The sequence below is a fragment of the Diadema antillarum genome, unplaced genomic scaffold (genome assembly GCF_040938485.1).
Source record: "Diadema antillarum isolate AM-2024a unplaced genomic scaffold, OU_Dant_1.0 seq00000269_RagTag, whole genome shotgun sequence".
Classification (NCBI taxonomy): domain Eukaryota; kingdom Metazoa; phylum Echinodermata; class Echinoidea; order Diadematoida; family Diadematidae; genus Diadema; species Diadema antillarum.
This window is the reverse complement of record NW_027271305.1, coordinates 171,444-197,500: the sequence shown is the minus strand read 5'-3', so window position 1 is coordinate 197,500 and position 26,057 is coordinate 171,444. Positions and strand designations below refer to the sequence as shown.

At 38.8% G+C, this 26,057-nt stretch overlaps 1 protein-coding gene across 1 annotated transcript in view; it reads right to left on the bottom strand.

The window, feature by feature from the left end:
- The window catches only part of LOC139729893 (receptor-type tyrosine-protein phosphatase S-like), a gene marked incomplete at its 5' end in the record, with an annotated part of 85,886 nt that overhangs the window by 7,434 nt on the left and 52,395 nt on the right, over positions 1-26,057 (bottom strand). The window contains 18 exons of the mRNA XM_071640815.1: positions 3,697-3,780; positions 5,666-5,797; positions 6,937-7,071; positions 9,660-9,736; positions 10,418-10,511; positions 11,223-11,375; positions 12,375-12,510; positions 12,990-13,150; positions 14,099-14,218; positions 14,703-14,800; positions 15,460-15,496; positions 16,226-16,302; positions 16,729-16,822; positions 17,310-17,410; positions 19,527-19,624; positions 20,882-20,969; positions 24,356-24,401; positions 25,089-25,293. Of these exons, the coding sequence (XP_071496916.1) occupies positions 3,697-3,780; positions 5,666-5,797; positions 6,937-7,071; positions 9,660-9,736; positions 10,418-10,511; positions 11,223-11,375; positions 12,375-12,510; positions 12,990-13,150; positions 14,099-14,218; positions 14,703-14,800; positions 15,460-15,496; positions 16,226-16,302; positions 16,729-16,822; positions 17,310-17,410; positions 19,527-19,624; positions 20,882-20,969; positions 24,356-24,401; positions 25,089-25,293 (1,936 nt within the window). The remainder of the gene's footprint in view (positions 1-3,696; positions 3,781-5,665; positions 5,798-6,936; positions 7,072-9,659; positions 9,737-10,417; positions 10,512-11,222; positions 11,376-12,374; positions 12,511-12,989; positions 13,151-14,098; positions 14,219-14,702; positions 14,801-15,459; positions 15,497-16,225; positions 16,303-16,728; positions 16,823-17,309; positions 17,411-19,526; positions 19,625-20,881; positions 20,970-24,355; positions 24,402-25,088; positions 25,294-26,057) is intronic.

Sequence of the window (26,057 nt, the reverse complement as noted above, 5' to 3'; positions counted from 1 at the left end):
GATCCCTCGGATCCGGCAATTTTTTAAATCAGCACCCCAAAATACCCGTATATGGCAAATTTCATACTTTCCGCCGGATGTGAGCATCTCGACCAATTTTTGTTACATATCTGCCCTAGTACATTTTTTATATGACAAAGGAAGAGAGGCAGTATACACTGACATTAACATCTACACTACTTGCCAACACTTTACATTGACAGGTGAGAAGCAGGAAGCCACAAAGTCTTCATTCACCATCAAGGCCTTTCAGATTTTTCAACTGATGATGTAAACTAAAGTGTAGCATAATCAGAGAATGATTTGTACATGTACATAGTTCTCGTCTGCAGCATGGAAATTTTCACTTGCTAAAAAGTGCACAGGCTGATGTTGCCAGTTAGAAAGGGGTCATCCCACAAGACCGACACCAACGAGTCGTACGGCCCACAAGTTCAACTTTCAAAAAAGGTCCATGAGTCATACTGCCCACGACACTAAGCTAATAAGGCTCATGAGTCCGACATTAGGCAAACAAGGCCTGCGAGTTCTACATTAGGCACACCAGGCCCACAAATTCAAGCCTAAGCAAAAAAAGGCCCAAGAATTTGACACTGTGTAAAAATGACCCACATCCAGTGGCATGATTTGGACATTACATCACAGGGTTTTAATGATATGTCGGTCTTGTGGGCCTTGTTTGCTTAGTGTTGAATTCCTGGGCCTTGTTTGCCTTGTGTCGGACTCATGGGCCTTATTTGCTTTTGAATTGTGTAGAACTCATGGGCTGCACGACTCATGGGCTGTATGACTTGTGGGTGTCGAACTCGTCATGTGCACCTGTTAGAAAAATGGAGTGGGAGTGGGAAAGCACACAGGAGGAGCATCTGTCTTTCATAGAATATTAAAATCCTAGAGCGTTCAATCAAAAGACATTCGGCCACTACTGGATCTGTAACAGTCAGCACGCTTCTGCGAACTATATTAAAGACCAATCGCATATGAATGCGTTTGTGAGTCCATGGTCCTTTCATTGATGGCTGTTTAGCACACAACTGTGGTGTTGTAGATTTTGCACACTGACTACATCTGTTCACAGCTATTGTAGGAGTTTATTTCTCAAATTCTGTTGGTGATTTGCTGGTAGATTTAGGGTTATCAAAATTCCAGCACCATACATTTTTCCAGAGTGGAATTGATTAATGTAGATGTGCAGATTAGTGGATGGGCAAGCAGATACCAATAGACAGAGATCTAAGCTGTACCTAGTAGCTAGCTAGCTACCAAAATAGATAGATAGATAGATAGATAGATAGATAGATAGATAGATAGATAGATAGATAGATAGATAGATAGATAGAAAGATACCCAGAGATTGATAGATAGATAGACTGATAGAGAGATAAATAAATAGATAGATAGATAGATAGATAGATAGATAAATAGATAGATAGATAGCTAGATAGATAGAAAAATAGATAGATACATGGATAGATAAATAGATAGAAAAATAGATAGATAGATGGATAGATAAATAGATAAATAGATAGAGAGATATATAGATAGATAGATAGATAGATAGATAGATAGATAGATAGATAGATAGAAAGATAGACTGAGATTGATAGCTAGGCAGATGGAAGGAAAGATAGATGGATGGATGAATGAATTCATTGATTAACAGATGGATACACACACAAATATATGCTTTGTAAAATAGAGTTTCAGACAGAGGGAGAAAGAGAAATAGAAACAGATGAGAGGAGGGCTTTAAATTGAAGCACTGCAATTTTAGCCACGTAATCCACAGCACTAGTCATGTAATGCCTTGTTATTCACTGTTTTCTTTGAAATAGCAATGCTATGCAAAACCTGATAAATCACTATAAACTATCCTGATCCACACAGCAATGCCCCTCCCCCCCCAAAAAAAAAAAAAAAAAAATCAGTTTATCTTGATTTTTCTTGCCCAATGATCATGAAGAACACAAAACATGAAAAAAAATATATATTTGTTTTTAAACCCCATGATTCAACTTGCTGCACTAGGCTTTAAGTGTGGGAGCTTGGGGTCATGCTCTTTGCAGTTCAGAGATTTATAATATGATAGTTAAGGAATATCAATTCATTAAGTGTAAAATCTATCCACTTATGTTCTCCTGCACTGATATAAAGTGCTGTGCTTGCAGCTCAGTGGGTTTTGTTGGCCCAAGGTTGAACAATGGCAAGTAAAACTGATTTTTGCATTGTGATTCAAAAAAGGTGTGTGTGAAATGAGCCTAATGAAACCATGGCAACAGATTGCACTTGAGGAAAGGAACTCAAAACCCTGAATTGAAGAACCAGGGAAGGGGGGGGGGGGGTGTGTATCACTGCTCTGCATGAAGGACATACATAGAATCATTTTCACTGTAAAGCCTGTCCATTCAGCATCAACTGAAGACAGCTGTCAGATTTTGACATCACAGTTTCTTTAAAAAGGCAACTGATTCACCTCATCCATCATAACCAAAATCTCTGCTTCATCTTGTATGTTCTGTTTACTGAAAGTTGAGCAAATTGCCCAATTATTACAAGGTACACGTAATTTCTACTCAGACAATATTTCATTGTGAGCAATGCTTTTTTGTGCAAAGCTTGATGACAAACATTACAATTTCAACAAGTCTCTAAATTCTTTTTTGGAAAAGTATTGCTCTACTTAAAAAAAAAGTATTTTGTGCCAAGTGGTGTAAATCATTGTGCATTATGGTTGCAGTTGAAGAGTTATTTATTTGTGAAAATGATGAATTTTGAGTGTTGGGAAAACAATGAATTTTTAATCTAAGACTTTATACTTTGCAAGAAAGAAAATGCAGTTGCTCTGTCCAGGTTCTTTTGAAACAAAAATAAATCATTATATAGATGTCTAGGACTCTCCAGCCGTTCACAGCACCAGAACTTTCTTGTTTAATATTCCCCCTCCCCCGACATGATTTCTTTCCAAATCTCATAGTTATCCCTAAAAGTTCATTAAAAATTCATAACATTAATTCATATGCTTGCTCGATGCATAGATAGGTAATGACACACAAATAACTCGCTCACCACTGTAACACCCTGTATGTACTTTGGTCTGGGGCTGTATGGATTAAGGAAAGTAAACCTTCTTTGCAAAGCTGAAGGATTCTACTGTCTATATAAAAATGAGGGTCCATGTGTAGAACACATCATTAGCTTATGTTACAGCATGAAACCTGAGAGAGAAAAGGACTGTGTGGATATTTGGAGAAATGAAAGACTTTTCACAGAACCCCGTCGGCAAGTAAGGAGATTGAAAGTACCATTGCCAAATCAGGGATTCAATAATGGCCATTAGGAGAGATTAGAAGAAGTACAAAAATTGCTACTTTGGGTAGAATAATTCACTGGCACCCTCCCATTCACCACAGGGAATATCAATTAGTGGCCAACTTTAGCTCGTAACAATTTATGATTCTGATACGATAATGTGCATTTGGTGGCAGAAAATACTTTCGCATGATGCAGTTATAGATGACCGACGTGGAAGGAGCTGTGTTTTGCATGGTTTCATACAGAAGAATTTTCTCGCCAAGCACAAGCAGAACATGAACAAGAATATGCGACAGATGATGAACGTGACCGAGCAGTAGAAATCACTCGTGTTAGTCGGCGACACACTGCCGTGCTCGCTCACGACGTTTTTCTCTGGCTTACAGTGGTTTTCGGTACGTTCCCGTACAGCGCCTCAGTCTCTTCACTCTCCTCATTATCTACGTTGTCGTAGATTAACTGCGAAACCTAGGGTTGGTTAATAGTCAAACCGGTGGAAGAAAAGGCAGCGTCAAAAATGAACTAGCTACTACTCGCAACTGAGCAGGGTGTGTAACTCTACTGCTACAGCTATGATATGAAATAACGGTACAATGTACGTGTTATGCTTATTATTCTCGAGAATAAGTTTCTCAAACAGACAAAAAAAGTAGAACCAAAATGTCGTGCCAGCATTAACCTCTGACCTACTAGATTCTCAAGCAACTATCCATACTAAGTTTGCCAACATATTAAGACTTTGTGCATACCATTACAACAAAGCTTGTTCTTAGAAACAAGACAACTTCAACCTTCAAGCAAAACAAGACAACTTCAGGGAGGCTAACAGTACACTGTGCATGCAAAAAAGGGCTCCAAGAATCAAAATGTATGCAGCACAACCAATCCATTTACATTAATTGTGTTGATTGTAACTAAAAAAATAATAATCATAATGACATAACCATACATTTGCAGCTAAAAGCAAGCCAGTCTCTTCTGTAATCTACCATATTATGTGGAAGATCTAAGTTGCAAAGTTAAATACACATACAAAGCACCTGTAAAAAATTAGCTAACATGAACACAAACTATGCACAAGGTTTAAAGATTCAGAAGTATTAAAGGAAGTACAAATTTACAGTTCTACAAAATTTCCATGTGCTCTCACGCTTGCAAGGGTAGACAATGCATGCATAAATAGTGATATATTATTTCTCTATACCAAAATCAGCAAAATGATATTGGAACAAGAGAACACGGCCATTACTAGATGTGTTAGCACATATCAAAAGGATAATCTAAAGGAAAAAAAATATCCAGGCATTTCATCACTATTTCATAACAACACGTACCACTTTGCTCATGCATGTACATGTGTACATCTAACAAAAACAAATTAATCACCTGCTAGAAAAAGCATACATGATCTATTTGCATGCAATGTTACAGCATTAAATGCTTTTTCTAGTCATGGAAAACAGTTTATTCAACAACATTTTAAAACGTATGCCTTTAATGTTGAAATCAGGGAAAAATACTGCAGTGCAATTGTGTACCTTATTCTACTATCAAGAGCAACATTGCATATCAACAGATAAAGACTCATACCATTAGCTAGATGTTGGTTTATAAATTCTGATCATTTTTCCTCCCTCCCCTCCCCCCCCCAAAAAAAAAACAACAAAATAAACAAACCATACCTACAAAATACATTCATTTTGTCATTGTTGTTGTTGCTTTGAGAAGTCATTCTGTTGGATTACACTATTTTCTTTTAACGCATGACAGAATATGATAACATCGGAAGTATTGAATGGTCACCTGTTCTGGGTGGATATCCTCATGCAGGACATATACTACTATGTGTACATCAAGTGAGGGACATGGTCAGTGAGTTTGATAAATAACTGCTAAAAATACAAACAGGAGTGTGGGAGTTTGGTAAAAAATATATATGTCATGGGGAAAGTTGGGGAGGGGAGGGACAGCATAGCAGAGTAGAGGGGAAAATAGAGGAGTTGGTGGAGGAGGAGGAGGGGGAAGGGATGGGGTTGAGGGATGGGGGATGGGGGATGGGGATGGGGGATGGGGTATGGGGGATGGGGATGGGGGATGGGGGATGGGGGATGGGGGATGGGGGTTGAGGATGGGGGATGGGCGATGGGGGATGGGCGATGGGAGATGGGAGATGGGGGATGGGAGATGGGAGATGGGGGATGGGGGATGGGCGATGGGGATGGGGGATGGGGGATGGGGGATGGGGGATGGGGGTTGGGGGATGGGGGGTGGGGATGGGAGATTGGGATGGGGAATGGGGGATTGGGGATTGGGGATGGGGGATGGGGGTTGGGGGTTGGGGCCAAGGGCTCACCTGTGACTGCGAGATGGAGATATTCCTGATGGTGAATACATCCTCCTCCTCCTCCCCCTCCAGCTTGACGGCGATGTCACCATGCTGCACCTCCTCCCCATCTTCCACTGGCCAGTACTGGGCACACATCTCCTGCAAAAATCCAGGCCAAATGAACAAGGAAGAGTAAATATTACAATAAAGTACTAAAAATAGATATATAAAAACATAACATAGCATACCATTTAAAATGATACCACAATTAACTACATATACTATGCTGTATCACACCATACCATCACATGTGATAACAATACAACCATATCATACCATAATTTACTATACTATATGCTGTACTACATTACAGCAAATGTGATCGTACCACACCATTCAAAGTGTATGATTACTTTCCCGCAGCATGTCATACAACACATAATATCACAGTGAAATCGTACCACACCATATGGTTACTTTGCTGCATCATATCTTACCATACCATGTACCATATCATACCATATAATACCTTTCTGCGCCAGGAGTGCCACTGTGTGACAGACATGGCGCATTACAAGACTCCATTATTATTATTATTATTATTATTATTATTATGATTATGATGATTATGATTATGGTGATTATGATTATGATTATGATTATAATTATTATTATTATTGTGGTTATTATTATTATTATTATTATTATTATTATTATTATTATTATTATTATTATTATTATTATTATTATAATTATATACAATACGTAATACATCATTTCATATCATACCAAAAAATTTCACATCTAGATTCGCATCAAATCATATCAGATAATTGTAAGGCACCACCCACCAGCCCCCTGACTTGTATCTCTATATGTATACCATACCAAACCACATCATACTATACCATACCACACCATACAATCACATACAGTTGTACAATATCATGCCATTACTTTACCATACTATACCATTCCATACCATACCATTACATAATATTGTGTCAACCATGCTTTCATTTTACCGTATCATACTATACCATACTATACCATTTCCATACCATACCATCACATACATGTAATATTGTGTCAACCATACTTTCATTTTACTGTATCATGATACTATACCGTATCACACCATACCTTACCATAACATAACATGTCACGTCACGTCACATCACATCCCATCACATCACATCACATCATACCATACCATATCATATCATATCATAAATCATATCATGTCAGATCTAATTTTAAGTTAAATCAAATCAGCCACACTTGTCTGCCGCACCCACCTGCCCCCTTTGGCTGATCTCCGTGAGCATGACGATGGTGGACGTTTCGCTGGCCCACACCATGCGCCAGAAGTCCCCTATTGTGTTGGTCAGCGGGCCCTGCGTTGCTATGTACATTTCCTTCCTCTGGTACCCCTGCAGAGGCAGCGTATGAAAATACAAACAGATGTTTATACATGTATAAGGACAATAGCTTCATGTCAACACTGGTCCTTAAATTTCATTGCAAGACTGAAGTGGGGCGCCATTCCACATGGGTCATGAAGCAGTGGTGCACTAGCAAGCAATCGGCACATTTGTATCGAAGCCCATGGACACTGCACAGAAGTTGCATCCGGGCAATTATCCACCCCCCCCCCCCCCCCCAAGGGCAATTAAGCCCCGGCTAAATACTGGTTAGTGGTAAGGTTAGAGTAAAGATTAGGGTTAGGGTTAGAGTTTGGGTTAGGGTTAGGACTAGGTTCAGGATTAGGATTAGGGGCCAGGGTAATTGCCCAGGGGATAATTGCCCAGGGGGTAACTGCCCTAGACCCCACAGAAGCACGATGTGTTACAAATCCCCAGCAGAGAGTTGTAAAAGGATGGAACCAAGATAGCGAAGACAAAAAGGTCTGCCCACCCACTATTTTCCCTTGTTTGTGTTCTCTCTGTGAAGGGCAGCCCTGTGGAGAAGAATGTAACGTGTGTACATTTGTCGCAGCTGCTGGTGAGGACAGCCAACTGCACTATCTTTGTTTTACTGTTTATCGGTACTCCTAACATTTATTCAGAAGTCTTCATACAACGAATTTTAAAATCGTAAATCTTTACACATCGATAAGTATTGTTTGATACCATAAAATAGAAAGTATGGACAGAGAGTAACCTCTTTTATAATGACAGTATATCTACTTGCAGACCTCTACAAGCTGTTCTATCTGCCCCTAATGTGAGAAACATTCACAGCAGTAGTAGCTGCCACGTATCAGCTCCGCAACAAAACCGCCTAATGGGCAAATAAGTTTTAGACAGGACTGATGCAAGACGTGACCACATCCCCTGAGATTGAGACTGGGTGCCAGTATTCATACTGACAGCCGTCGGGCTGTCAAGTTGCACATCAGCTCTGCACTTGGTGCACGCTGTGTGCTCAATATGACTAAGGCATATATATAGGACTGAAGTTCATGGCAACAATAGAAGTAATAAGAATAAATACAAATTTAACAGTTGTGATTATGACAACAATAATGACAATAAGGTCCCATGTATCAAGGGAAACCAATTCAGTATTGACATTGCTCTACAAGAGAGCCCTGTATATGTTCTTGGGTATTAAAACCTGATATTTGCACAGTAATTTTGTTTCTACTGCACAGGCTGATGGAAAGATGTCATTACATGAAGGTAACTCATATGTCCAAGCTCTAGAATTTTTGTCCCTTATACAACTGTATACTAATACATAACCATTTTTTTTTTCCCATTTGGCCTGTAAAAGGACCTGTACCGTACAACAAGCATCCTTAACATTCTGATCTCTCATGTGGCAATGTCAAAAAACCAGTTTTCTTTTCGTCTATCATTTGGGGTGGTAAAGAGTTATAGGATCTTATAGCTAGTAGCTCAGAAGCCCTGCTTGTAAATACTCTTGAAGCTACCCAAGTATGCTAAAATGGTCGAAATCGATTGTGTGGAACCGTCGCATGGAACCCTCTGCATGTATATGGAAAAGTTTCGCGCATCTGCTCCGCACGCCCCGTGCGAACTCGTTTAACACGGGAAGTGGACATCGAAATTAGCGCTTTTTGATGAATTGACTGTAATTATGAGAAGCAAGTCACTTTTTTCGAAAACCTTCAGGCGGATTTTGACACTTTAAAATGTTTTGAGTACAATGATGCCAGATTTGCAATTATTTGATGAGAGGAAAGGGTAGACTTTTTGGCATTTAAATATCCATGTTTTCATCTTCCCTATGGAGATTTTGCTAAATTTCCCGATTTTGAGGTCTCGGTGTACAATCGAAGGCTTGTCAAATTTTACTGGAGTGTGGTATAAATAAACGGTAGACTTTTTTTGATCTTTCTAGACATAGTTTTATCACAAATTGCGGTTTGCTAAGATATTACAGTGCTGGGTCTTTACGTACTTTGCACCAAGTGCATATCTTCCTATCCCTGTTAACGCCGCAGCGCGCCAGTGCTCGCAGTTCGCTGCATAGTTGTGTGCTGAGCGACAATCCACCGATTCCGCGAGAGGGAATTCAACGACAGGCCTATTGGAGGGAGCTCATCAAGTTACTGTAGATAGCTTGTGTAGTTGTTTCATCAGTATGAGTAAGATAGACGTATGAATAACGAAATGATACTATAGTATCAAAACGTTCCGTGTTAGAGTACCTACTAATTATCAACAAAACGTGTTTTTCCAAGCAGTCATCACGTAGCCGTCTCGGCGTCTGCTGCGTTGCTACCATATATACTGTGTATGCTACTAGCTGTAGGCACATATAGCCGTCATAGCCCAGTCTAGGCGCTGCCGCCCGGCGTCTGGTCGGGCTAGCAGCTAGACGCGACGTACTCTAGGCGCTGCCTATGTGTGTAGCGTATGGATGGATCGGGGAAAATGTATCATTTTGATCTGTGCGCGCACGAATGCACTTAGCCTACGCGTAATACTTTCTGTGCGTTTCAGGGTGAAACTTTTTCATATGCAAGCGAACCACGTGAGGGCGCACTTACCGTGATGTAGGAAGCATTGATGTAATCTGAGTACTCCACACCGATCAGTCTCTCCAGTTTTACTACATTTTTGTCATCTGCAAATATATAGACGAGGATAAAAGAAATAATCAATGAATGCTTGATCTTAACCCATTGAAGACGAGTCCCGAGTATACTCGAGCAAGTGTTTATGGGAAATGCGTGTTGTAGCAAAATTAAACCGTCCTCAGCACGCTAAGGTGATAGGATATAGAATTGGAGTATCAGAGACAATTGTTGCAGGGCAGGAAACAAAAAACATATTCATAAAACAAGCACACATTTGATGGCAGCTTTCTTTAAAAAGTCTCAAATGTTGAAACCAATGTTGAAAACAGACTAGAGTACCTGTGTGTTTGCATAACATGAATCAGATGCCAATATTGGAGATGAAGCTGCTATCTTGAGAACTTGACAACAAAGTAAGTGCAAAGAGATACACTATTAGACCCTGAACATACATATGTGTACATGGAGTAAAGTGAAGCACATGTTACTCATACTCATATTCATACATGGAGTAAAGTGAAGCACATGTTACACATACTCATATCTCAACGAAACAGCAACAACAAAAATTACTGTGCAACTGTGCAGAGAAAAATTCTGAGCCACTCCATTTTCTACAGCTAATAATCCCTTTTATAGGTGGGCACTGATTATACAGAGGTACTAGACGGTACAACAATATTCTTCGGTCTACAGTCTGCGGGATGAAAGAGTGCTGTTCAACTCACATGGAAGAATATGTCCGATGCGGTTCTTTTCCTTGTTCGCCTCAACGTTGGCAAATTTCTGCTCGACCTTGTTGACAGGAAGTCGGGCTGCTCTCTGTGGACCAAAGCAGCAAGAAACTGCTGAAAAAAAATGTTGGACTGCGGCAGAAACCAGGTCGGAAAGACATGACATCATCTCAACAATGAGATATTACCCCTACCAGTTTCTGTGTTTGGTATTTCAATTCAATTTCTGCAGTGCCTGAATGAAACTAAAGATGAGTTGCTTGATTCATTTTATTTACACAGTTTGTATATTACAGAATTCATTTATGTATCTATCTATTTTTCTTTTTTTTGGGGGGGGGGAGGGTGGGGGAGGATTTAATTTGATAAATGTTACTTGATTTTGACTAGAATAGGTTATAGAGCATTGTGATGTATGCATACAAGATAAAATACATGTACGTGGTAATAAAAGTGACAGAGAGCAAGATAATAAGAGATAGACAGACAGCTAAATGGATGGATAAATACCTTGGGTAGATAGACAGATGACAAATAGACAGATATATAGACAGATATAGACAGATAAATAGATAGGCAGATAGATAGATAGATAGATAGATAGATAGATAGATAGATAGACAGACAGATAGATAGATAGATATTATATAGATAGATAGACAGAAAGAAAGATAGATAGATAGACAGAAAGATAGATAGACAGAAAGATAGATAGAAACATACATGCATACATACATACATACATAAATACACACAGGTGTAGATGTCATGTAACACTGAGCCCTCTTCTTTCACTCACCCTGAATTCCAGCTCTAGGTTGGAGAGATGCTCGTCCAACTGCGATGCCTTGCCGAGGTTTGCGTAGTACTCGGGGACAGCTTGGACACTGATGTCTGTGTGACCAAACATGTACTCCTCCAGCAGAGCCATATGGATGAAGAAGTACTGAATCTAGATTGGAGAATGGAAGGATGGTGGGAGGAGGGAAAGGAACATAGCAAAGGCTTATTAATACTCTACACACTACTAGTCCCTCACACAGGGTCCTTTTTTGTTTTTTTAGATGGTCTTTAACCCATTTTGATGGACTGATTTTGCTACAAGACACATTTCCCATAGACACCTGCCCGAGCATACTCGGGACTCGTCCTCAACGGGTTAAAGAATGACAATTCTTGCTGAAAGACATCTTCTAACATTGAAAATCACAGTTAGAAACCACAAAGAAACATTTTTCTATAAAAACCTCCTCATCTCTGGCATCAGAAACACGTTAAGCATTAAAAAGAAGAAAAATAGAAATATATATAGCATGCATTTTGCAGACAGAATTCAGAACTTGTACGATAGTTTAACACTAGTACTGGTTATTGGTACAAATCTATTTTGAGTTACTGGTACGCTGTAACAACATGTAGGTTGGCCAACATTTATGCATCAAAATGAGGGAGATTCTGCAAAGTAGAAAGGGAAAAAAGTTTTGTGTAACATGTATCTCAACAAGAAAAATTATTTCTACAATCCCCTCTGACTTGATAGTGCTGGTTATAGGGTTAATGCAACTGGACAAATCATTTCATGTTAGGGATAGAATTTATGCTCTTAAAAATTTCAGAGAAGGAAATTAAATGAAGTATTTTGTATCTGGTTCAGCTACGAGCATCGTAAATGGGAGATTTGATAGTTGATAATATCACATTCACAGCTTACTATCTCTGACAGAACCAATATCATTGATTTGTGAAAATGAGATAAAATCTTTAAAATGCCATAACTTCTGTTTTCTTTATTTGCCATTTCTCTGAATTTAGTTCATTTATCAAAGTCGACTGAGACATGATGTGGTATTGTCCTTCTGATGCTGTCCTATCCGAAAGCAGAGAGTTTTATCTCCAGACCAGAGGGGAGCCCTCACTACTGCAACTGAATGAGCCACCCATGAAAACTTACAAATGATTGGACGAGAGTGTTGCGCTGCTGCCTGATCTCGTAGATGAAGTTGTAGATGTCGACCTTTTTCTCCCGCTTCATCATGTCCATCATGGCGTCGATGACGATGTACGTGCCCGTGCGACCGACGCCGGCACTGAACATTGGAGGGAGGAGATTGTTGAAGAGAGTAAATTCTTTCTCTTTGTGCTGGTGGATTGACTTGAATTCAGATTGGGCTTAACTTAATTCAGGTTGATAGGCGGGGAGTGATACTTTGACTTTTCATATTAACCCGTTCCGTACGGGAACCTTGTGGCCTGCATATTAAGTCTATGGGCATTTAAGAATTCAGTATGGAACAGGTTAATGCATCGTTGCATCAATTTCTGTTTTAATGCAACTGATTGACAAACTGTCCTTTATGACTACTCCAAACACACTGAAAACATCAGTGCTCATTCACATTCATTGAAGGGCAACTTTTTTAATCAGCTGTCGTAAAAAAAAATAGACTTTTCTTTCCCATCCCTTTGTATGCTACACCTTTTGACAGCAAATGCAATTCATATAGTCCCACGCATTAGAATTTGCGATGGTGATAAACATAGGGGAGGTCAACCAACCAATCCATACCTGCAATGTACGACAATGTTTGCGCGCTTGTTGATCTTGGATGTGAGGTGACGGACCCTCTTTATGAGACAAAGCATCGGGGAGGGGTAGTCTGGCTGGCCGTGGTCGGGCCAACCCAGGAAGTGGAACTGTGTGATGCTACGTTGATTGTCTTTCCCATCCTGATGTGAAAGAAATCCAACAAGGACACAATAACAATTACTGCCAGTGTAAATATTGAAACCACTTTACGGATCTCTTTGCCGAGTACCTGTTCCTGTATCACAAAGGGCCATGGTATTTTTAATTAGCAGATCAATTACAATGTACAGTGTAATTCAGTTTGATTGGAAGCTTTAGAAGACAGTCATAGGCTGAGCATTCTCTAACCTAAATACTTCATTCCAAATCCATAGTACAGTTTGGAGGAAAACTAATCTAAGAAAACAATACAGAAGAAAAGTACTGAGATGTGAATTGCTTGCATACTTATTATCACTATGTGATAGGTGTCAAACGAATTGCCTACAACCAACACTGGTGCAAAGGCTGTTTTTACCCAACTTTCATTTCTGTGGAGGAATGTTGTGTGGCACATATAAAAGGCTTTAAACTAAAGAGGAGCTCTTCATGTGTAAAGACATGACACAAACATTCAGTAATCCATTGAGGACAGGCTGATTTTGCTATAACATGCATTTTCCATAGATAGTTGTCCAAGTATACTCGGGACTAGTCTTCAAGGGAATAATACAAGGGGGAAAAATGTGTTTGTCTTTGACAACTTTAGCTTATAATGTCTCAAAAATAAACAGAGCACATACAGTAGCATCTTCATATCGCGGGCCAAGACACCTTTTACCAATGCACAGAATAAGATCAGAATTGGTGTATGTGTGCGTGTACCTGTAAACAATTGTAAGACTAGCATGAATTTGTACTTCAGAATGCCTTTGCTGCTACACCAGGGAACATTGCCAACTAGTATCTGGACAGGTTAAAGGTCATGGCACTGGTGTGTGTCTAGATAAGGTGAATATCTATACATTTGTGCTTCAGAACCACTATGGTGCTACACCAGTGAATGTTGCCAACCATCCCAAGGGGTCAAAGGTCAGGGCACTGCTTACCTCCTGCAGGACGAGCGACCTGATCACGTACTCGGCCGTTTGCTGGACGTTGTCCATCGTCACGAGCAACTTGCCACACTTCATGGTCCCCTTGCTTGGCCAGTACTGGTAGCATTTGTCCTGCATCACCACAATGAATCGATGAGTCAGATAGAAATTCCACACTTAATATTTGTTTTGTTTTGTTTTTTCTCTCCCAGACGTACTCCAAAACAAAGAGATCGATAACACAGCAACAGATTAACGATTTGCGCAAACGGATTTTACTGACCGACTGCTCCATGGTCCTCTTTCATAGCAGATATTAAAGATGTTATTAATGAAGTCATACGGTAATTCTGATGATGGTGTAGAATATAGACGCCTGTGTATCTCCCCTATTCCTGACATGGTTTATTCTGATAAGTACACATGACTCCACTAGTTTACATCACGACAGCAGGAAGCCCCATTGTACAAACGGGTAGGATGCTCTTACTCTCCCTATCTTTCACATCCCCATCCCTGACATAGTTCAGTCTCATAAATGCATACAACTCCACTAGTCTACATCAAGAGAGAAGAAGGTTCCATTACACAAAACGGGTAGGATTCTGCTACTCACCCTCCCATCCTCCACACACTTGGTCAGCATGACAATGGTGGAGCAGTTCTGCTCCCAAATCATCCTCCAGAAGTCATCCACAGTGTTCTCCTTTGGTCCTAAGACGAAATAAAAAGAGAACAAAACATGAACATCATCATAAATTTTTACCACACTGCACCTAGATGTTTCTGCCACACACACAGACAAGTTAAAATACACCATTCAGTGGCATGACAGGGCTGTGCCTATGTATAGTGGAGGGTATCAAAACATAAGAGATGTTAACGAAATACAATTTTCCAAACATTAATAACTCTTCATCTTTTATAAAAACAACAGCCCCGAGTCATTTCTATTTGGTGATCGTTGGAATATTTCAGGTCAGACAAGTTGCCCTTTAATGGAATCTGAAGAATCAATGTATGGTTTCATCCATTTCTCTACCATACAATGGTGATCCTCATGCTAACTGATGTCTACTCTTTGATAGTTAAGGAACTATAATTTTATGCATGGACAAATCAAAATGTCTATCTATGCTCTTGTTTTAGTCAGGTATAAGCCTGAAGCACACCTTGGCTTGCGTGTATAAGATTTAAATATCTCAATAATGAAAATCATAATGATAAAGGACATTTATATTGTGCAGCTACTATAATGATATCATGGTCTGCATATCACAAAATAGTTGTCATGACATGATAAACTGGTCCACTGAAAGCAAAGTTGCTTATTTTTCTTTTCTTTATTGCAAAAGTTCATTTCAAATACAAACCTTGTGCAGCGATGAATTTATCTGGAGATTCATAACCCTGTGAAGAGAAGATGATAAAAACATGGGTTAAAAAATGTATAAGAAGAGAATACTTGCATCAAGAGTAAAGAGTTGCAATATCCTCCTGACTGACATTATGACCCTTGAACTCTTGTGACATTGTATGGTGGCATTCAAGGCTTAAAAACAAGATTGGAAATAAAATAGACACCAATGATGCAAGGCATTTTTGCTGAAGGTAAGATTTGATAAAGGTATGGCTATTTTTAGGGTTTTGTTTGAGCATTTTATCACATATCGGAACTTAAAGTTACAAATAACAAAATCTGCAAAGAGAGCATGCAAAGTAGATAAAAGCTTGTTTATTTTTCAGCAAATTCTGCCTTTCTGTAAACTTTCTGAATGAATCAAGGTTTTTATCTAAAAAGTACAATCATCTTAAAAACTTGGAAATCTTGGGGTCACCTTTTTTTTTTCAGCAAGCTCATACTCAAGGATTCCTTTTCGTGAATCCACACAAAGACCAGAGGATGATGGAAAACATATTGCAATGAAATACAGTGCACTCCAGTTATAACGAACACGGTTATAATGAAATTGCGGATACAACAAAGCAAAAATTCAGGCCGCAACATCATCTGCTCCATTTTTGTTGTTGTTCATTTGTTCGGTTATAACGAAATTTTGATATAACGAAAGAAAACTGCCGGTCCTGAGGACTTCGCTATAACGGGAGTCCACTGTAGAATCTTGATGGTATACTCACGTTTACGTAGGAGGCGTTGATGTAGTCTGAACCTTCGATGCTGTCAATTGTCCTCAGTTTCACTCTCGTGTGATCATCTACAAGGAATAGTTTGCATATGTGAAACCAAAACAAATGAATCATAGACAGACTGTTTGGGGGGATGGCTGCTTTACACATATATTCATATCTCAAACTGCGATAGCTCCAAGAAGTTTTTTGCTCTGTTCAGATACCTCTTAAACATACATACACAGTCTTTCTCCCCTCTCTCCTTCCTAAATCACTCAGGAAATTTTATGGGCAAGCCAGCAAGATGCACGACAATGGCAGATGCCAGATTAAGGCTTGAACTGCTGGTAGGATAAGAAGTGACATACAAGATAAATCCTTTTCATCTCCTTTCACAATATCTTGGCATGCTTTAGAATCGTCTCGTCACAAAGTCACTTCAATTTTGCAAACATCAGTCAACATTTCGCAAATTTTGCAAAATCAAAGCCCAGAGGTGTGCATTGACTCACAAGCTATGATGTTGATGTATCGGTTCTTCTCCTTGTTGGCTGGGTGGTTGCTAGCATGCACGGTTACCATAGCAGGGGTCTTGTTAGGTAATGCCTTTAAAAGAAAAAAGGAGAGAAAAAAAGGATAAATGGGAAAGAAACAAGATTAATCTAAACGTACATCACATCAAATAACTCTCCCAAGCCGTCCACAGAAACTTTTCATTCCTACTAGGAATACTTGAGAATATTGTTTCAAAAATGTTGAGTACACTAAAATGGTAACTATCACATCAAATTGTATGTACCATCAAACATTTTCTGGAAAAGATATCAAGTTGAATTGATCTACCATCATCTGCACACCCCTGTCCAGTTGGTCCCTGCACAGGGGCGTTGGACAGTACCCAAGAAGAGACAGAAGAAGAGAAAGTCCATAGTACTGGATGAAAGCTAGCTAGTCTAAGAGAAAGGTTTAATGATGCTTGAATTCTTTTTGTGATATATCTTTCTCAAACTGATGGAAGTTTTCAGCATCACTGCAGATACTACAACTGTATCAAACTTTGTAGTCCCATAACAGAAGATCAGAATGAACCAACCTTGTACTCGGCCCAAAATATTTTCCTTTCTTCCTGGCTCTTGCGGCGAATCTCCTTCTCCAAGTTCTGCAGGGGGATGGGCTTGACAATCATTTCATCAACTGCACAGCGGGAGGACAGAGTAGAAACAGAATTGCGCAAAGTTCCTTGGCAGAAATGTTTAAAAAAAAGGAGGCAGTGCAGATGCATATACATTGTATCTCTGTGTTAACCTTTGTAAGGGTAATTTCTTGGTGCATTCTATGGATTGTCCTAATAAAATGCAATAAAATGTGTCATTACCCAGTTTATGGTCTCTGCTGAATGAAGCTTAAAACCACCAGTATGGGCCAACTTTTGCTCTGAAATATTTCTCTATTTTTAGTAGTCTCCTCATTGTCGATTCTATTTTTTCCTACATTTTTGTATCATTACTTTCATCCCCAAGGACACTGCCCCTGAAATTTACTTTCTTGCTCTTGTACATTTGAGTCACTACGCAACAGAAACATTTGTGACACAGTTTGTTACATAATGATAATGTGCTTGTCTTATGCATTCAATGTGTGAATGACCATGTTCATTTCTGACTAAACAGATCAATAAATTTATCAAAAGAATTATAAGAAATGAGAATATATGTACACTATGAAAATAAGCATTAGACTAATCAGTTGATAATGGTGGAGTCAATGCATATATTCATCTGACAGAGCAAGGGACACTTGCAAAATTAAATAAGGGAAGGATATCATAGTTTGCTTTTTCAAGATCAACTCTTAATATCCAACTTTCCAAATACTGTAATGTGTAACTGCCTGCTCTGAATTTTTGACTAATTCTTTTCAATAATGGTAGTAAACATACTTCAATCAACCCAACAAAGCATGACATGACGGCAACAGAAAGAAAAATATTTTTTTTGAAATGATGAATCACGAAACAAAACAACATCAACAACCAAAATTACATGATAAAAAGAATCAATAAACTAAAAATGAACAAAAATACAAGTACTGTTACTGGAGATTGAATTCTACTACATGAACATGCAAGTGAAAATAATCTGATATCTGACACACCCAAATGTTAATGGAAGACCTGGTGATATGACACACACATAGTGATAACGAGTACATTGTCTTGCTACTTGTATTGTGGACACTTTGAACAGAAGTTAGAGATGGCTACTGAGTGTGATAACGCAGGAAGTTGAGGTGGAGCATCCCCCCATAGCAAGAAGAGGGGTGCAGAAAGTGCACCCCTGTCATACCCCTGTCTTGTTAAACTGGTAGAAGTTATTCAAATTTGAGGGAGAGAGATTGGAGCATTTTCGCATCTTTTGTCCAAAACCTTCAGTTCTCTCAAATCTTCATATCTTTTGGGTCTTGAAAAGCTGGGGGAGGGCAACAAATACAGAATCTGATCGTCTACACTAATGAGTTGAAACTTTCTTTGCAAACTTGTTGGTGTCTTCACCGAAAATACAATATCATGGATTACAAATTTCTAAAGAACTGTCATCTGGTCACCAGAGTAGTGGCTGCATTGAATTGTGTGGAGAGTTGAATGTGTTGATGATATTTGACAATGTCCAAGTGAAATGGCAAGAGACTCAATTCCTGAATAACAAGTAAAGAAAAAACAATAACTAAAAAACTTCCCTGTCTAGCCTGTTTCATTCTGCGTTGATGCATGCAAATGAAAGGATTTTATGAGTCCTTTGCTTTTAAGTGTGCATTACTTTACTGTAGGTGAAGTTTAACTCACATTAGCTTACTTTTTATGATCTCATACCAGGTATGAATGTGGCAAGAACTTGAGGGAAGAGACATTACCCTCATTTAGTGAGCATATTGCCAGAGAATGCTTAAAAATCTGTCACATTGCTACACTCGTATGTGATGAGGGGAAACAAACTTAAAGGGGTACTCCACTACCCAACCTCGTACTACTACAATTGTACATGATGTTCACGATGACTTTAAAGCTTGTAACCATGACAACACAAACCTCCAGAATCATCCCCTTGGGCTACACCAGTACGCTGCACTATGAGGGGAAAAAAAACCCAACACAAAACAACACCAAAAAACCCAGTGCCACACAAAACCAACACTGCAATGGACGAATGTGGGTGAGGGTTACATTTACAGGGGATGGATGAGATGCGAACCGGGTGGCGAGACTACTACACACGTCTATGTTCCGCCAGGAACCCACAATATCTAGTCTTACCCTCGTCAATACCTAGATTCACCATGGGCACGGAGCCGTTGGTCTGGTCCCGCCCGTTGGGCATCAGCTGGCCGTGGCTCTCTGTCTCAGAGTCTCTCCTAGCAACCAAGAACACATCATTATGAATTTTATCATTATCATTACTATAATTTTTTTCTTATTCTTATTATCATTATCACCGTAACTATATTATCATCATCATCGTCATTATCATCATTATCATTATCGTCATAATCATTATCATCACAATGGTTTTTCTTTCATTATCACCTTCACGACCATCATTATTACAATTTTTTCCACAACATTCTTGTACACAGCAGCCTCTTGAAGAGGACACTACAATTGTCCAAATATAAGGGAACATACTTCAAGAAAACGAGGTCCATAAACCAATGCATAGCATAAGGCTGCTTAATCATAAAAAAGAGCGACTGTGATTTGAAGACCTTCGGCCATCATCAGATATTAAAACAAACCAATTCTGATTGCTCGTGCACAGGAAATAAGACGAATAGATACTCACTGCAACGAAAGCCAGATGGTTGGAAACAACTTTTAATGTTATATCAGGAAGCATTTTATTTCCAAGACCAAAGAAAGGAATCATAAAAATGTTTTGTTTGCACAAAAGATAAAAATACTTAATTCATACCACTGCTTCCATAGCAATCTTGTATCAGTATCTATCTAACTACATGTGTATCTAGCAACCGGTATCTATCTATCCATCTTATCCATCTATCTATCTATCTATATACTATCCATCTATCTATTTATCTATCTATCAATCGATCTATCAATCAATCTTTTTATGTATCTACCTATCTACAATGTATCTATTAAATATTTATCTATCTATCCATCCATCCATCGATCTATCCATCTAAGGTTATATGTGCATATCTGTAAAACCGCTGATGCATGTTGTCCAACTATATGACAGACAACAAAACTCCACAATCTAGAACACTACTGATTACAAACATAAACCATGTTGTGTGTTCTACCTTTCTAACATCCTGTGGTGCATCAACTAGATTATGTGTGTACTTCAATGATTAGTTTGAGACTTCATACATTATACCCATCACTAAAGGCAGAAAAAAAAAACCCACAATAAAACTGTAGGCAATTGATGTGGGCTTGCTGGAATATCATTAGGGTTGTGTGGTAAAAATCTACAGCATGGGCCAATTGATTCATTATTAAGCACAACCAGAAGACACCATCTATGCCGTGCTGATGGAACAACTTCAGTTACCACCACTAATCTGGCCAATCTTCATTTGAACTCCTCTGCATATAGTATCAAGAAATATTGGAAAAAACCGGGACATATGACGAAAACTTACTTTCTTAGGTACAGAAAAGCAACAGCGACCAAGGCGACGATGATGATTGCAGCGAAAATGCCGCCCACAATAGCCCCGACGTTTGGACCTGTATGATCATAAAGAACAAATATAGCAACAAAGATTTAATAGCAAATTCTTCCCTTATAGGAATATGAACCCCCCCCCCCCCAGTTCTTTAAGGCAATGGATCACATTAAGAGTTCAAATTTGCTGCAGTGATTTTGTACCAGAATATTCACTGTGAAAAATTTGCACTTCATCTTTTTTTTTTCTTCTTCTTTTTTTTTACAATTGATTTTAATCACTTGTGACATCTAACACATCATTCAACACAAATCTTGTTTAAGAAATGCTGTCACAGGGAGGTAATACTTGTAAGTCCATTGCCTTCATCTCTGGACTCATTCCAAACCCTTTGCATGTCTCATGACCAATGCCTGCTATCATGTATATCCACGCTTATGAACCTTTTCAACTTGTTTTTTGGCTCCTTCAACTTGTTTTTAGGGCCAGTAAAACTGTATACATACATGTATCTCTTTTTATTTCATATTTGGCCGACATCGGGGTCCACCTGTGAGAGCATTGCACCCACTTGTGAGAAGCAGGGATCTATATAAATGATAAACCCAAACAGCCCCCCCCCCCCCCCCCCCTCCCCTTAATTATAACCCCCATATCATTTGTCCTTTGCCAATTTGAATATATCTGGACTCATTTACTCACCTTCGGGGGCTGTTGGCGCCAAGAATAGTGACATCCGCAGTGGATTGGAAGAATTAGAGGAATACAAGAATTGAATGTTAGACCATAATTAAAACTTGCATTCATATAAATTTGCCCAATAATGGCCCCTTTTCATCAAAAGATGTAATCGATTTTAAATTTCCTTAACACACAGGCTGCCATAGATTTATGATTGAAATAAACTATATAATATATAATCAATTATTACTCTTGATAAAATATGGCTAATATCTTGTAACTCATAAAGAAATTGATATTTAGGAGATATTAACAGTACCAATTACACACAATGGAAAATCTATGGAATAAAAAATAACGGAGATATAACACAAATTAGAAAAAGAAATAAAGTCACATGTTTTCTTTTTAGACAAGAATGAACTCATCACAGTATGCCTTAGAAAAAGATAAGAGAGAGTGTCTCCATCATCTATACCAGTTGTTATTAAAATTTTGCTTGTAAAAATGCACCAGGTTTGTACGAATGAATGTCTACTTGACAACGTACCTTTTCCAGACATAAAATTACAAATTCTGTTGAATTACTCAGTTCAGCTGTCCTGTAGTTTTGTGTTCTATTAATCTAGCAATGACGACTTCTAAGGGAGAAAGGGGTTGTATCTACTAAATTATGGACTAAAAACATGATTTGTAAAATCCTTTAGAGTATCCACCAATGAGGAAGTTGTGTGCTGCTGACATCATCACCTCATCTAATTTAAATATGTGGTTGCTAATGACATATGTGTATATATATGGTGGTATATATTCTATTTAGGTAGTTCAACATTCAAACCAAGCAACGATACCTTATCAGAATGATAGCATAACTGCATCGTGCATGAATATTACTCCAAAATTAAACTAGAAATATCACTTAAGGTGATTAATACCCCCGCCCCGTGACGACAGTCTTACCCAAGGAATGATCATTCCTTGATCTTCTGCCATTTAAATGCCGTTACCATGGCAACGCAGCTTCCGACACGTCCGAAAAATATGTCTTGCACATCTTCCCACCAAGACTATTGTGTGTGCCACATTTCATAAGCTTTTGTCAAAAACTGAGGAAGTAGTTCAATCCACAAGATCTTTCCTTGATCTTCCACCATTAATATGCCGTTACCATGGCAACGCAGCTTCCGACATGTCCAAAAAATATGTCTTGCACATCTTCCCACCAAGACCAATGTGTGTGCCACATTTCATGAGCTTCAGTCGAATACAGAGGAAGTAGTTCAATCCGCAAGATCTTTCCTTGATCTTCTGCCATTTATATGCCGTTACCATGGCAACGCAGCTTCCGACACGTCCGAAAAATATGTCTTCCACATCTTCCCACCAAGATCAAGGTGTGTGCCACATTTCATAAGCTTTGGTCAAAAAACTGAGGAAGTAGTTAAATCCGCAAGATCTTTCCTTGATCTTCTGCCATTAATATGCCGTTACCATGGCAACGTACTTTCGGGTACTGTCGAAAAATGCGTCTTGCACATCTACAACCAAAGGCACACATCTGTACCAAGTTTCATGGAAATTGGGCAAAAACTGAGGAAGTAGTTTGCAAAACAAAATTTTCCATCATTTTGGCTCATAATATGTGAGCTGTTACCATGGCAACATAATTTTTTTCACTGTCAAGAAATGTGTCATGCTGACCTATATCCTAAGACAAACATTCAATATGAATTCCATGAGAATTGGAAGAACACTGATGAAGCAGTTTTGCCATGAAGCATTTTGCCCTATATTTTACCAATAAAATGCCGTTACCATGGCAACGCACTTTTTGCCACTGCGGAAATATGTGTCTTGCACATTAACATATTCAGATGAACATCTGTACCTAATTTCATAAAAATTGATCAAAAACTGTGGGAGGAGTTCGCGACGCAAGATTTGTACCCATTTTTGCCCATAATATGCCGTTACCATGGCAACATACTTTTGGGTACTGTCAAAAAATACGTCTTGCACATCTACAACCCAAGGCACACATCTGTGCCAAGTTTTATGGGAATCGGTTGAAAACTGAGGAAGTAGTTCGCGACGCAAGATTTGCAACGGACCGACCGCCCGACCGCCCGACCGCCCGACCGCCCGACCGTCCGCTGATTCCTATATACCCTCTTCAAACTTCGTTTGGCGGGGGTATAAAAAAAGAAAGAAAATATATTCCTTGTATACTGTTTCCCTGTAAATTTCATCATGTCACCATGATACTAGGACATAATATACATAACATATTGATGTATGTTCAACTAATCAGACAGATAGGAATAGTGCAATGACATTTGAAAAGAAAATCAGATAGATAGATAGATAGATAGATAGATAGATAGATGAATAATCAGGTAGATAGGTAAGTGAGTACAAGTTGCAGATAGACAGAAATATGTATACATTTTGCCTACTTTAAAAATGGAATTCACACCAAACTATTATGTGTAGACTTGGTGAATGCAGTATTTTCAGTAGGAAACATGAGTGAAGTTTGAGGAAAAGGGAATAATATATCAAAAGGTTACACATTTTCAGAGTTTTGAACCAAAACAAATCTTGAACAATTCATTACATTAGAATGTATTGTCTGATTCTTCTTTCACTTCACTAATGTGTTCTACTATCAAAAGAACTCTGCATTTATTGAGCCCACTTGCATTATTTGGGGTAAATTCCCCTTGAAAATGTACAATGATCATGATTCAAATCTTTGTTTCTTACTTGTTCTCACAGCAGGCAAGAAGTCACCATTCACGTAGTAGACATTCTGTGGGTAAATAAGCCAATACCAAAATATTTCAGAAGGTTGCCAGATCTTCAACATCATTCAAAGTATCAGCGAGCATACAAAGACGAGGAAATGTATATATGAAGAGTACCCAATAAGAATAGTTACATAGAATATCCCAGGCTCCCAGTGCATTGCGTGGTGTTTCCTCTAAATTGAAGTTTTTATGAATTTCTATCACAATCATTATCATCATTACTATCATTATGACACACCAGTCACGACCATCACCATCATCAATATCACAGCTATCATTACCATCTTAACTGTTAGTATCATTACATTCCTCAAAACTGCAACAAAAAAAAAAAATAGTTATCAAAGCTATCATTGCTGCAATTGCCATGATCATTATCTCTTCACCATAATCATCATCATCACTGTCATCATCATCATCATAAGTACCATCACTACTGTCATCGACATCCTCATCATCATCACTGTAATCATCATCATCATCCTCATATCACCATCGTCCTCCTCATCATCATCGTCGTCATCATAATTGTCGTCATTATCATCATTATCATCACCATCATAAGCATCATCCTCATCATCCTCATCATCCTCATCATCCTCATCATCCTCATCATCCTCATCATCATCATCATCACTATCATCAGATTTGTGATTATCATAAGAATTTAGCAATTTATACAAGCCTACCTGCTGATTGGCAGAGTCCGGTGAGTAAACTCTCACAAATGCGGTGTAGTGTGACCCTGCTCGCAGTGGACCGTTGATGGCAGTGATGACTTTAGGATCCGTGGTCGCCCGCTTTCTTCTGACCTGTGGGCCGGGGTTTCGGCCTGTGTTACACTCTGTCACTTCCATCTCGCCACCGATCTTCACCATCCTATCTGGAGGAATTCTGGTAGGCATAGATGCAGATGTGATAAACACGCTTCATCGATGCTCTAGAAAATGCAACTTCACATAGCACTTCAAGCATCCTGAAAATAATTGTGACTAGCATGTACACTGTATATACTGCACAGTTATTATATAGATTTTTGCTATTATGTATGAATTGCTATTTTTGCATGATTTCCATGGAAGATGCAGCAGTGTAATCAAACTGAAACTGAAACTGAAACTGACTTTCACTGCAGAAGACATTTTAAAAACAATTAACTTTGATGTACACAAAGTCTGCAATGAGTAGTCTTAAGAAAGACAATTTGCTACATCATACAATGTATCTCCATCACCCTGTACCCATCAAATTTTCATTCACTCTCATTTATTTTTCCTTGCTCATGAGACAGCCTTGACATGAATTGAATAAACTGTCAAAGTGGATATTTTCATGTGACTAATTTTTCGCGCTCAGCTGCATAAGACAACTTTCACACATTTTCAATTCTGTGGAACCAAGACATGAACCACCTGAACATACATTGTATGGCAAGTGAAGATATTCCTCTGCTGTTATTTTGCGTTAGTTTCTGGCTGTGCAATATGCATGTTAATCTAAACACCGCGCAAATTTCCACTTTCATAGTAATTCAATATTTCAGTAATCATTCTTCCATTATCACAATCTTAAGTACAACCTTTGTAGCAATACCCTGATGTACAGCAACAGCACTTCACTGTTTGATACTCTTATAGTGTATAACTAGTGCTGATGCT